General features: G+C 39.4%; 1 protein-coding gene across 1 annotated transcript in view; it reads left to right on the forward strand.

Annotated features, from left to right (window-relative positions):
• mrc2 (mannose receptor, C-type 2) overlaps positions 1–13434 on the forward strand; it is a 40327-nt gene extending 26893 nt beyond the window's left edge. Inside the window, exons 13-29 of the mRNA XM_066641553.1 lie at positions 36–178; positions 524–611; positions 918–1047; positions 1125–1157; positions 1268–1431; positions 3139–3307; positions 3875–4017; positions 4193–4307; positions 5072–5232; positions 6021–6129; positions 6224–6462; positions 7191–7356; positions 7831–7980; positions 8146–8265; positions 8434–8613; positions 9290–9310; positions 10058–13434. Coding sequence (XP_066497650.1) covers positions 36–178; positions 524–611; positions 918–1047; positions 1125–1157; positions 1268–1431; positions 3139–3307; positions 3875–4017; positions 4193–4307; positions 5072–5232; positions 6021–6129; positions 6224–6462; positions 7191–7356; positions 7831–7980; positions 8146–8265; positions 8434–8613; positions 9290–9310; positions 10058–10278 — 2352 coding nt within the window. The 3' untranslated portion in view covers positions 10279–13434. The remainder of the gene's footprint in view (positions 1–35; positions 179–523; positions 612–917; positions 1048–1124; positions 1158–1267; positions 1432–3138; positions 3308–3874; positions 4018–4192; positions 4308–5071; positions 5233–6020; positions 6130–6223; positions 6463–7190; positions 7357–7830; positions 7981–8145; positions 8266–8433; positions 8614–9289; positions 9311–10057) is intronic.
• The last annotated feature ends 143 nt before the right edge of the window (positions 13435–13577 follow it).

Here is a 13577-nt window from a genome sequence, read left to right on the forward strand (position 1 = left end):
TTATTTATTTATTTATTTTTAAAATATATATATAGGTCTTCCATGCAGGAGAGCTGGAGAAGAAGCTGACGTGGATCCAGGCTCATCTGTATTGTCAGAAACACGGTGCTGAGTTGGCCAGTTTTGGGAACCCAGATGAAGAGGCTTTTACCTTTCAAATTCTTCATGAGGCCTTTGGGTGAGTGTTTGGGAAGGATGTGTGTGTGTGTGTGTGTGTGTGTGTATGGTCTGACTGTTGTTGTGAGTAGTTGCATTTACATCCAATTTGTTATTTACCTAAAACTGCAGCATTAAAATAATCAGAAAAGTAGAACTTTTTGTCTTTACAAATTCTTAATTTTTAATGAAGTTTAATGGAACACTCCTGTTTCTGATTGATCAGATTATCAGTTTCTGTTAAATCTGTCTAAATCTTATCTATCTCTCTCGATAGATAGATAGATAGATAGATAGATGGATGGATGGATGGATGGATATGTGTGTGTGAATGTCTAAATATTTGTCTGTGCATGATTGGTTGTAGGGATGAGGAGGATCATGAGCAGCACTGGATCTGGATTGGTTTATCCCGCCGGAACACTGATAGCTGGACATGGAGTGATGGGTCTGCTGTAAGTGATGCATATTACACAGTGTAGTGCATTCTGAAGTTTTATAGCAGGACACATGAAAGTATTTTAGATGATAATGTAATCTGTTAAGAAAAAAATGCTATTATTAAGTAATGCACGATATATTGTAAATATTTGTCATGTATATTTGATACATAATGTGTTCTGAAACTTAATTTTAATAACCAAGTTTTAATGACAATTTCAAACAGCTGTAAAGCAATAAAGCAAATCTCATTACACACTTACATTTATGTGTGATGCAAGGCTGAAGTCTCTCTCTCTCTCTCTCTCTCTCTCTCTCAGGTGTCATATCAGAACTTTGGCAGGGGTCCATATAACACAGCAAAGTGTGCAGCAGCTAACCCTGCAAATATGAACTGGGTAAAAGCAGAATGTGACACTGAACTGGACTGGGTCTGCAAAATACCCAAAGGTATTCTCTGTCTCTGTCTCTCTTATACACATACACTTATTAGATGGGTCTAAACATTTTTGTCTTGTCTAATTCAGGGAAAGCACAGTTGGAGCCTGAGACATCTGAAGGTCTGTAATTATGGATCAATTATGGTGCTTAATGTGTATGTTAATGATTTTATTTATACTGTATATGTAATATGTCTAAATACCCTGAGACACTGTCGGTGCCTCTGCAGACTCTGACCTGGATTGGGTGAATTTCGAGGAGGCTGAGTACAAGCTATATGAACATCGGGCCACATGGGAACAGGCCCAGAGGACTTGCAACTGGCATCAGGCCTCCCTTGCCTCCATCCACTCAAATGAAGAGAAGCAGTTCCTGGCAAGCACTGTCCGCAAGGTACACACACACACACACACACACACACACACGTGCTCACTTTGTTCATAAAGGATAACTTTTTTCAGAAAATCTAATTTACACAAATTTCACAGACCACAAATATAGTCAATCAGTGTCTGAAGTTTCCTTCTTTAGATTAAGAATAAAGAATAAGTATAAAATCACAGTACATCTCTTCCTATATAGAAAACAACAAAGACAACCCTAGATTCCATTTTAGCACTATGTCAGATCTAATTGGCAACAAAAAGGAAATCATCTCCATTGTCTCCCCGATTTCTGTAGTAATGACTTTGAGGTTGTTTAATGATAAATCAGTCCAAAGTGACATCATCTCTTCTAGATGATCCCCCACCAGCTCCGAGGTGCATTTAGACTACTGGTAGGAATAAAAGGATCTGCCCTCTCTTGGTTCAGATCCTCTTTGTCTGACCATTATCAATTTGTTTATCTGAATAATAAATCCTTACATCATTTAGTTAAATATGGTGTTCCACAAGGCTCAGTGCTTGGCCCTGTATTATTCACACTCTATATGCTGCCACTTGGTAGACTAATAGCATGGTATTCAGTTCCACTGTTACACTGATGACACACAACTCTATATATCAGCCAAACCTGATGTTGCTTGTCTACATAAAATAACAGAATGTCTAACTGACATTAAGACTGTATGATGCAAAATTTTCTCATGTTAAATTCTGATAATACTGAGGTCTTATTACTAGGTACAGATGCTCAATCATTCGCTCAGAAATGCTGCTATTAATCTTGATAATTCAACAGTAATGCACAGTACCACCATTAAAAACTTACGTGTAGCTTTTGATTTCTCACATTTGATACCCACATATCCAATACAGTCAAAACCGCCTTCTTCCACTTATGCAATATTGCCAAATTTGACATATTTTATCCTTTAAAGATGCAGAAAAGCTAGTGCATGCACTAGTCCACTCGCTGTCCACTCTGTTAGATACACCTACCATGTTGGCCCATCTTGTAAATATAAAATAAGAGACAGTAGCTCATCTGTTGCTGCACTGTTTGGGTTGGTCGTCCTCTAGTCCTTCATTAGTGGACACAGGGCACTGTTGGACAAATATTTTTGGTCAGGGGACTATTCTCAGTCCAGTAGTGACAATGAGGGCTTTAAAAACTTCAGTAGCACTGCTGTGTCTGATCCACCCATACCAGCACAACACACACTAACACTCCACCACCACGTCAGTGTCACTGCAGCACTGAGAAGGCTTTACCATCTAAATCAAACATGCTCTGTGGTGGTTTGTGAGGGTCCTGACCATTTAAAGAACAGGGTGAAATGGGGATAAGAAAGTATGCCGAGAAACAGCTGGAATAGTCTGTAATTGCAGAGCTACAAAGTGCTCCATTATGGTCAGTGGAGCTGAATAAATGGACAATGAATGTAGATACAAGGTAGAAACCACATAAGCAAGTATATATTCTGTAGTAAAAGTAGAAATTACAGCCAAGAGTGGGATGATTAATCATGTAGTTTACACAACGCTAATTGGTGTCTGTTAGCCTCCATGACTTGTTACTGCTGTGACATTAGCCTCGTAGGACCAGCACAGAGCTAAGGAATCAGAATCTAGCCACCTCTTTTTGGATATAGGCCATATTTGGATTTGGCTCAAAGTGAAGATGTACTTCTTTGTATTTCTGTATATTTGTCTCCAGATGTCGAGGACACAGAGTGATCTCTGGTGGATTGGGCTTCACACCTTTGAGAATGATGGACGATACAGCTGGTCTGATCACTCTGTGCTCAACTACGTGTCTTGGGGACCTGCACAACCCCGTCCCTTTACTAGAGACAGCAAGTGTGTCCACATATCTGAGTCTAAAGGTTCGGCAAGGCACATTCTGTGTCTCGTTCATGTACATCGTGATGATTCACAAATGTAGACTTGTAGGGAACATTTTATAAGAAAATAAGAAAATTCTTGTATGTATTTTACATTAAAAATTTTGCCTAAAAAGGTGTACTTGAACTTCAAGCAAACACAACACAAAAAGTGTTCAGAATTTCAGCTGCGATGCATGTTTGGATGACAATATCTGATCTTTATTCGTATAGATTACACCATTATACAGTCTTCCTGCATATAGTGGAAATTATTAGTGCTTTAAATACACTGACCAACTGCATAGTTGATTACAAGGAGAGCATGCTTTGAAACTGAAGTCAGTGTAATGCAAACATCAAATGAAGATCTTTATACTCATAGTTTTCATAGTTTGTGATACATATTCTCTGTATGAAAATATTTGCAACAGTCATATTTTGCCTTTTGAAATATAAAGGGAGTTATTATTTCTTACTGTTATTATTGTCATTTTTTAGGAATATCATAAAGGAAGGAAATGATATGCATATCTGTCTGACTGTTTGTGTAATTTCTCTCCCTTTCAGGTGAATGGGCAGATCAGAAGTGCCATATAGATCTGCCATTTGTTTGTAAAAGAGTGAATGTCACAGGCACACCCCCTCCAACCCCGGCCCCTCCCGTTACCCCAGCAGGCTGTCCTGAAGGCTGGACTCCATTCCTTCACAAGGTAAAGGAGAACAATGCACACATCCTGTTTAATATTTTTGTAAAACCTAGTGCTATGCTATTGATGGTGAATACTGATAGTGAACAATGTTTCTGTAATTAATAACCTAATAATCATATATGCAGTACACATGTTGATACGTATTTAATATTTTGACCCTTCCTGGCTCTGGCAGTGTTACAAAATATTTGGGCAAGAGGAAGTGAGGCGTGTCACCTGGTCTGAGGCCCGCAAGTCTTGCCAGTCTCAAGGAGCAAAACTGACTGCAGTGCCTAGTCACATTGAGCAAGGTAGGGACACGGAGACATTAATACATTTTAATAAGAATTAGAATAAATACATTTGAATGTGTTTAATTTTATATAACAATAACATATTTTGTCTGTGTGGGTTTCCTGTGGGTGCAAAAAATGCCCAATGGTGTGAGTGTTTAAGTGACTGAGTGACTCAGGAAGAAGCAGTTATAAAAAGATGTATGGATGAAAATAATTTGCAGAAAATATTACATTTTGTTTAGTGTTTATGTTTTTGTTAATGCAATTGCTGCAACACCTAAGGGGTTAATATAACATTACAGTGCACATAATCATACTGAGTGGAACTCTGCTCTCCTGAATTCCTCTGTAGCCACATCCCTATTCTGTCTGTGTGGTATCACAGCTACGTAGAAATCCATACTGTGCAGGGTTTGACATAGTTGTATGAAAGATTTAAACATCTGGCTTCTCTCTTGTGGTCCCAAATTCTTTTGATATGCTGACCACGCAGTTTACTACTGAAAAGAAGGCTTATTTCTTATGTAAAATTAGCTCAAGCTGCCTTCTATTTAATGTGAGCCAAGGCCACAAGCATGGTTTTGATGATCACTATATGGCCTAGAGCTCACCCTTGTGGAACCCCAAAACAATAGGATATTTGTTTGCAACAGAAACATTTGTTCAGCCAACTGTAACAGAGATTTCTTTTGTTTAACTCCTCACACTTAACTTATTAACATATTTACTTTTGTCTGTCTTCCTTCCTTCATTTTTCTCTCAACGTTTGTCTTTCTTAGCCTTCCTGGTGACACTGCTGCCCAACTCCAGTTTTCACCTGTGGGTGGGACTTACCTCAGATTCACAGGGGCAGTTCAAGTGGGCGGAGCCTGGGTTGCTTAGCTATACAAACTGGGGCCCTGGGGAGCCAGTGGACAACAGTGGACACAACAAGAACTTGGTACAACAAAATCTGTAATGTAAACTATCCAGTTAGTTCTGCCACAGAGTTTTATATTTTATTTCTGCTCATCACAAAAAAATAACACAAGTTTACACTCTTTTTTTCATGCTTTCATCTTGTAAAGAAAGTGGTAAAACTGTACCATTAGACTGGAGGAGACTGATATGTGGTACCTCTCAGCGTGTAACCCCACCAACTTACAACTAAACGGCAAATTATATCCTTCTACTCATCAAGAGCCAGCGTTAGCCACAGACACACATAGTGTCAGCTTTTGCACAGCTACAGTGGTCACGCCATCTGCCCTTAGGTTTCCATGTGTGTGTTAGGATTTGTGTGAGCATGTGGGGAAACCTGCTTCTCACCAACAATGCAGATATGAAATATCAAAAACAATACTCTAAAATATAATTAAATACAGTTTAAAGTCCTCTATTTGTCTTAATGTTGAGTTTTGACCAGTAGGATAACGTTATTTGCGGTTCAGTCAAAAGCTGGGGGTTACATGCAGAATTGTGTTATTGAGTAAAGTCTAATTTCAGTTTCCTAAAATTTTGGAAAAGATTGTGAGGAGCAGAAATGTAAATGTGGAACATTTGAAAAAGGAATGAACTCCCACTGCTTTCTTGTACTCTACCACTTTTTAAAAAATTCAGTTGTTACGTTTTACATCCAATTTTCTAATTTTGGATGTAGCCTGCAATAGTCAGAAATTTTAACTGATAAATATTGCATGGATCTTTTTGGTGTGTGTGTGTCTGTGTGTGTGTTTGTGCTTTTACTAGGGTAACTGTGTGGTGCTTCTGCACGGTAGTCCTCTGAAAACTACAGGAATGTGGGCATCTCGAAGCTGTGAAGGAGAGAAACATGGCTTCATCTGCATGAAGGACAAAAGTAATTAACACAACACTAGGAATTGAACAGGACAAGAGTGTCACACTTAATATGGGAAAAACCTTAAATTTGTGCATGTGTATACTGTGTTCAGATCGTTCTATCCCCCCTGGTGTGGACCTCCTTCCTCCTGCAATAGACAGACTTTTGGAGTTTCAGGGGGTTCAGTACCGTCTGTTACAGAAGCGTCTGGACTGGGAGGGGGCTCTGCAGTTGTGTGAGTCTGTTAATGGAAGCCTGGCTACAGTACGAGACCCTCGCCAGCAAGCATACCTCACGCTCCTGCTCAGCACACTCCGCAGACCGGCCTGGATTGCCCTGCACAGTGATGGGGTAAGGAATGTTTCTGCACACTGAAATTTTTTTTTGTAATTTTACAGTAAATGAAACCAGGCATTCTGAACACGGCTGTTTAGACAAAGAAAAAAATTACCTGTTTTGTTCGTGGCGGCACGGTGGCGCAGCAGGTAGTGTCGCAGACACAGAGCTCCAGGGACCTGGAGGTTGTGGGTTCAATTCCTGCTCCAGGGTGACTGGGATGAGTTCTCTCCGTGTCCGCGTGGGTTTCCTCCGGGTGCTCCGGTTTCCTCCCACAGTCCAAAAACAGTCCAAAACACACATTGGTAGGTGGATTGGCAGCTCAAGTGTCTGTGTGTGTGAGTGCTTGTTGCCCTGTGAAGGACTGGCGCCCCCTCCAGGGTGTGTTGCGCCTTGCGCCCATTGATTCCAGGTAGGCTCCGGACCCACCGTGACCCTGAACTGGATAAGCGCTTACAGATAATGAATGAATGAATGTTTTGTTGGTATTGTGGGTGGAGCTGTAGCTACAGTATTTTCAGAATGGTACAAGTTGGGTCAGTGTGGCTGAGGTGAACTGGGTCTCAGTCTTGAATTTAAGTTACTGGTGAAGCTTACAGTGATTTTACTGCTGTAGAAGTGCTGTCAATTATTTGAAATACTGCAGGGTACAGTACTGTATATTGACAGGGCTTAAGAGGTAGTTATTACAGTGTAATTGACATGTCATGCTAAAAGTGTGAATGACGTATTTGTGTCATTAGTGGCGGAGCTTCAGATGGCTGGGGGAAGAGGACCTTACCTTCAGTGACTGGCAGATTGGACAGCCCAAACCCAAGTTTGGCTGCGGTCACATGACTACTAGTGGCCAATGGATTGTGTCTGCTTGTGACACAAAATTAGATGCTGCCATCTGTGAAATTAATGCAGGTACATGAGCATTTTTTGTGAGAAGCTGAAGCAGCTTTCAAAACTACAGCAAGTTACTTATTATTTTACTATATTATTGTACAGTTTTACAATGGAACACAATTATTTATGCCCTAAAATTGATATTATGTGTTATTTTTGTTTCCTGTTTATTTACTGATTTATTTTAGGATATTTTCCATATTTTTGAATTAAAATGAAACAAAATTATGCCAAATTCCCTTTATTTGCCATATTTAAGAGGAAAAATATGTATATATTAACTTTCTAATTCATTTAGAAATTAACAAAATATTTGACCAGAGAAGTTCCTGCTCTGTGTCCTCTGTTATAAGCAGGTCTCAGTTCTATTGGTTTCTATTTTGTGTTTAAATTGAAACATAGTACATTTTAAAAGGGTTTAAATACTTTACCTCTGAAAATATGATGAGAATCTGATGTGTATGTGTGAGTCTCATATCTCTCTGTTCTCAGAGCGAAGCATTGATCACAGGTGGCTGTATCCAGGCCACTGCTTTCAAAAAGTGGGAGACTGGCCCTGGATTCCTTTCAGAAACCACTGTTACTCTTTTAACCTGTACCAGCTCCGGCTTCAGCATGAAGCTGTGCAGAGCTGCAAGAAAGGTAACACACATACACACACCTATAATACATGAGTAAAACTTAGAAATGTCTCAAATTACTTATTAACAATAACATTAACAATAATTAGTTAATATTTTATTTAGTTATATTTGTCTCCCCCTCTCTGTCTTTCTTTCACTGTCTGTCACCCCCGCCCCCTTTCAGTGGGAGCAGAGCTGCTGTCAGTGCTGGATGAGAGTGAGAATGGATTTGTTTGGGAGCACATTCAGGGCTATCAAGAACAGGCTAACGGTGCCTGGCTTGGTATGAACTTTAATCCCCGAGGTGAGAGCCAGCTTAATCCTTTGTCTGATTGAGGGCATGCGATTCTTTCATTAACCTTGACCATACAAATTGAATTTGTGTTAAATAAGTAGGCTATGAGCTAGTGATTTAAGGACCCTGATCATTTACATTGTTCCTGTGTGTGTGTGTGTGTGTGTGTGTGTGTAGGAGGCAGTCTACAATGGCAGGACAGTTCAGTGGTTGAATACACAAACTGGGAGCAGCAGGATGCCAATCTAAGCATGCTCTCTGCTAACAGCTGCTTCTGGGTGCAGAGTAATACAGGGCTCTGGAGGCCTGGCTCTTGTAGGAACCGCACACACGGAGTCATCTGCAAACGGCCACGAGGTGGGGAAAATAATATTTGCACCAGCACACCTCCTACAGGAATTAATATTAATATCCGAATCATATAAGTGTTGTCAAATGCCTGCTTTAAAGGGTTTGTGTAATCAAATAGATTTTTAGGTTTCACCAATATTTGATGATGAAAAGCAGAAATCTTACTCGACATGTAACTCTGCAGGAATGGAAGCATGAGTAGGTTTAACTGGCCACAAACAAGAACAACTGGGACAGTTATAACAAAGAAAACTAAAACATACATAACATATATAGATCGATATAGCGACCCACTAACAAGAAACACCTGGAAATTTTTACTGGATAATGTTCCAGGCTGTACATAGGTGATGGAAATGACAAATAGTTTATGGACAGTTGGGAATCTGGAGAAGGCAGGGAAGTATGTTACACAGTGTTAAGCTCGTTTTTGAAATATCTGTTTTATTCTCATAAGAGATTTTAATCCTGCAGATTACACTCTCTGTAGTGTTTATCCAAGTGTGTATATAATATCAATTTCTGCAATTTATAATGGTAAATGTGTTGACATTGGTAGATATGTACATGAAAACTATTATAAACATGGACAGTTCCCATCTACCCCAAGACATCGCTTAGCTACATTTTGACCATGTTTCAGTAGAATCTAATTTTGATTTTCAACCTTTTACTCTCACAGGTCTGGATGTAGTTATACCAGGTAAGTGCTCTCTACTGTCTACACAACTGCATTTTGTATTGACATATGAATAATAAAAATAAACCAGTTTGAGACATTTTGAATAATAACTATATATCAGAATTTTTGCATGTTTGTAATTTAAGGTTTGATAAGACACTGTTGGTCATTGTATGTTTTTAACAGCATTGTGTTGGGTAATTCCAAGAGTCCTGCAGAAGTAGAAAGGAGAATGTAGAATCTAAACAATAAAATGCACTTGATGAGGCACATAGTTAAAAGAACAATGAAGGTGCACAGTGGAAGTAAGTGTTATTGAGGACAAAAATAAGGACAAAAACATGAAAAACATCAGTTTACTTGAGAGTATATGAATGTATAGGCCAGTTAAAATCACATGACATGATGTAGGTGTGCAGTAGGCAGAATGCTTTTGGTGGTTGTAAACTGTAGAACATAGGGGACTGAGAAAGGATCGGACACCTTTATTTGTTGCGTACTCTGCTGTGTTGTAAATTTGATTTAAAATTGTAACTTCATGTGAAGTGGAATGATTTTTTTGAGATTTTTAAAATCTCTTATTCCCAAAATTTGCTGTGGCTTGACTAATCAAATACATATGAGGTAAAGGAATAAAATAGTTTATCTTAGGTTTATGAGCAAACTATTTCTCTCAGAATGCATGTGATTGGAATGTTATTTTTTTTTATTTAAAATCAGACAAGGATGCTAAAAATGTGTATTGTGTGTGTGTGTTTGTTTGTGTAGCTGATGTGGATCATCTTCCAGCTTTGTTTCTCATCCTACTTGCTGTGCTGGTCCTGATTGCCCTCGTGGTGGGTGGGGTTTATCTGTATCGAAGGAGGAGCTATGGCCCTGCTGGGTCCTATGAGGGTGCTCGGTACAGCCGCACTAGCTCCACCCCCTCTGAAGAGGCAGAGAAAAACATCCTGGTGTCGGATATGGAGCTAAACGAGCAAGGGGAATAATGGAGGAGCGGTGATAACTGAGAATGAAAATTGACCTGCACATTCGAGAACTAAATGAACGGAATTTATTTTGTTTTGATTTTTTTTTTTAAACAATTTTTGTGGAGACATTCTGAAAGCTGTGTGGAGCGCAGCAGATGACAATCAACAAAATGAACAGAAGTGAAACACCGCCGTAATTCCTACTGTTGCGTCATTCCAACACATCCAGATTATTGACAAATCAGATTCCACCGTTTCAGAAGATCAGTCCGGATTGGCTGATACGCACATAAACCAAGTCTTGTCTTTATTCTCCACTGTTACTCTTTATGGAAATGCTGTTTATTGCTATATTTTCAGCCCAGTCTTAAAATGCCTTAGGTGCTTTAAATCTTCTGTATTACTGAAACAAGTAACTCATAAAAGGTACTAGCTTCCAATCAATGGAGGCTGATAAGCAAACACATACGCAAATGCACAATCTGAACCAAAGTGTTATACCACAGCAGTATTTTCTTGCAGACTGTGACTTTGAGGGTGGGAGGGGTTGGTTATTTTTTCATTCATTTTTTTTAGTACATGCAACTGAAGTGGAATGAATTCTTTCGTTTCTAGGCCAGAGTCCACGTATCGTCTGCCTGTGGAGTGTTTTCTTTTTCTTCTTTTTCCCTTCTCACACCTTCCCCCCACCTACCCCCCCAATAGGCAGTAGCTCCAGCTGAATCGTACACTGTCTGTATGTGATAATCATAGTTATTATAGAGGAAAGGAAATGATAGTGTATGAGAAGTTTAAAAATGCCAAAGTGCTACAAAGAGGAAGGCATTGTGGGATAGAAATGAACTGGAGTGATATAAAGAATGAGTGATTGAAAGCATTTTCAGTGTGGCCATTTTGAATTAACTCTTTAAAGCCTACAGCTGACAATTTTTAGTTTTCTGTGCTTCGTGTTTTGTCTTAGCTTGACTGGGGGAAAAAGATCCAGCTTCATGACTTAAGTCTCTTAATTTGTCTTTTGGGAAAGAGACTATTTTTTACAAAACAGGCCACACTAGGGAATGCAAATTTGATGATGAAATCTTATTGTTACTGTAACAAGAATTATACAGAAGTGGCCATTTTTCTTCACAATACCGAAGTAGTTGTTGGACTTGAACAGGTTAAAGCTGTACTTTGATTAGCTATTTGTTGACTTCCTTTGTGAATATGAGGATCAGTGTAAGGGGCTCTAACTCAGTAACGTGATGACATTTTCTTACCTTTTTCTGATATTTGTGGACGTCTAAAATCAAGTAATATATTCTTATTGTCTTTTTTACTCTGTTTCTATTCCCCCTTTATTCTACTTCCTTTCCAGAATTCTTCAGGGGTTTGGATTGTGTAGTGTTGCCGTTTTGTTTTTTTTCTTCTCTCTTGGCGAGAGTGTGAGGTTGAAACTTTGCCACGGCCAGCTGTGGAATGTCGAGTCAGCGAGCGGAACAGGTCTGGAACCAATCACAGCTCGAGAGGGAAGAGTCCTGCTGGAGAAGAAGGAATGAGGGAGGTTTTAGGTGGACAAGAGTTAGAGGGTGTGAGTAGGTTACAAAATGAAATAAGCAGTCATTGAAGCGACCTCTAGTGGTGGTAGACCTGTGTTGTGTTTGGAAAGGTTCACACATTCTCTAGTTGCTACCAAGGTAGTGTAGAAGGTAAATAGTGAACGGTTTGATGAACAGGCATGAAACAAGTCACGAAAGATTTGTGGTTGAGTTTTTTTGAACCACCCAACAACATGGCTGACCAACTATAGTCCCCTGAATGATTTTGAATGCAGACCTGGAATTCCCAATTGCAGAACTGTTATTAACCAATGGAATAGCTGATTTTAATTCTGTTTTATTTAAAATCACATTTTACAACATGTGTTGTCACAAAGCAGCTTTATGGAATTCCAGGTCCTAGCCCAAGCGAGCATCGCTGATGAAACCTTGATGGAGACCAAGACTCAAAAGGGGAACCCGTTCTTCTCTGGTTTACAAAATATACTAAGCATGTATCTTGGGTTTTGAAGTGTACCCAACTTTGGTGCTACAATACTGTACATTCAGCTCATTGCTGCATCATTAGAACACAGCAGCAGTCCTTCACACTGTGTGGAAATGTCACAATGAATGGACCAATAGAAATGCTTCAAAATGTCTTTAAATGAAATCTTTTTACATGGCCTTCCATTGAAAGTTGAGAATGCTTGTTCTTTCTCCTGTAAAGTTACCATTTTGGGAGATAGATATTTTTCATTGGACAAAAACGATATTCAGGGGAACGATTCTCCACAAGCAGAGTTGAGATCCACTGCTTTTACAGCAGGTAGGTTCAGGCCTGCCGTTTGTCCCTTGATGCAAACTGATGTTTTAAGAGCACTTCAGCTGCATGATTTTATGTGTCATAGAACTATATGGTCAGTCAAGAATGTGCCGGTTCCGGTTGTGGTCCACACTGCAGAAGGTTTGGTCATGCTGAGGTCATTCTGAGTCATTCCACACATTCAAACGAAGATAAAAAACCATTTGAGTGCCACGTAGGTAAGTGTCACAATGTGCCTTTTTTATAAAACAGGTTAGTTCTATATATTTGGTCTACTCTTTCCTTTCATGATCACAGAACATATGAACTAACCTAACAACACCTTACAGGTGCCAAAAATACCAAGGCAACTGATTATCAACACCATAACCTGGATACCACAGCAATACCCTAGAAATGATCTATAACACTATAGCAGCCACTTCTAGACCCAGAGCAACCACACGGCTCTGTAGAATATTGAGGCAGTTCTTGCCGTCCAGATTGGATAGGTATCTTGACCAGAATGATATCACACGATTAACATTTTTAAAATATCAGATTTTGACCAAGTATGTGACCAAAATACCATGTTGCCAATATTGATAGCAGTGATCTTGCTATCTCTGAAATTGTCTGTGTCTATGGTGGAAGGTTAAGTCTGACAGTGGCTCAGTATCAGCACCATGAAAGATGAAGTGGAAGTGTGGTTCAATGTGGGGATTTCTTTTTTTTCCTTTTCTTTCCTTGGGGAGTACATGGATCATTTTTGATTCCCTGTGAAAAACAGTTTTCCAGTATGCACCTGTTAACGGCTTGTTTTGTTTGTTTTATATGAAATGAATAAAGTATATGTTGGCTATGAGGCAGTCCCAGATGGTCATTAGAGCAGGGGGTCAGTTTATGCTCAAATCAAGGTGCTAGTTAACAGCTGGACAGACCGGGTGAGTAGATCTGCATTTCGACTTTACGGCGTTATAACACTTTATAACAAT

Source organism: Hoplias malabaricus, chromosome 13 (assembly GCF_029633855.1).
Source record: "Hoplias malabaricus isolate fHopMal1 chromosome 13, fHopMal1.hap1, whole genome shotgun sequence".
NCBI classification, from domain to species: domain Eukaryota; kingdom Metazoa; phylum Chordata; class Actinopteri; order Characiformes; family Erythrinidae; genus Hoplias; species Hoplias malabaricus.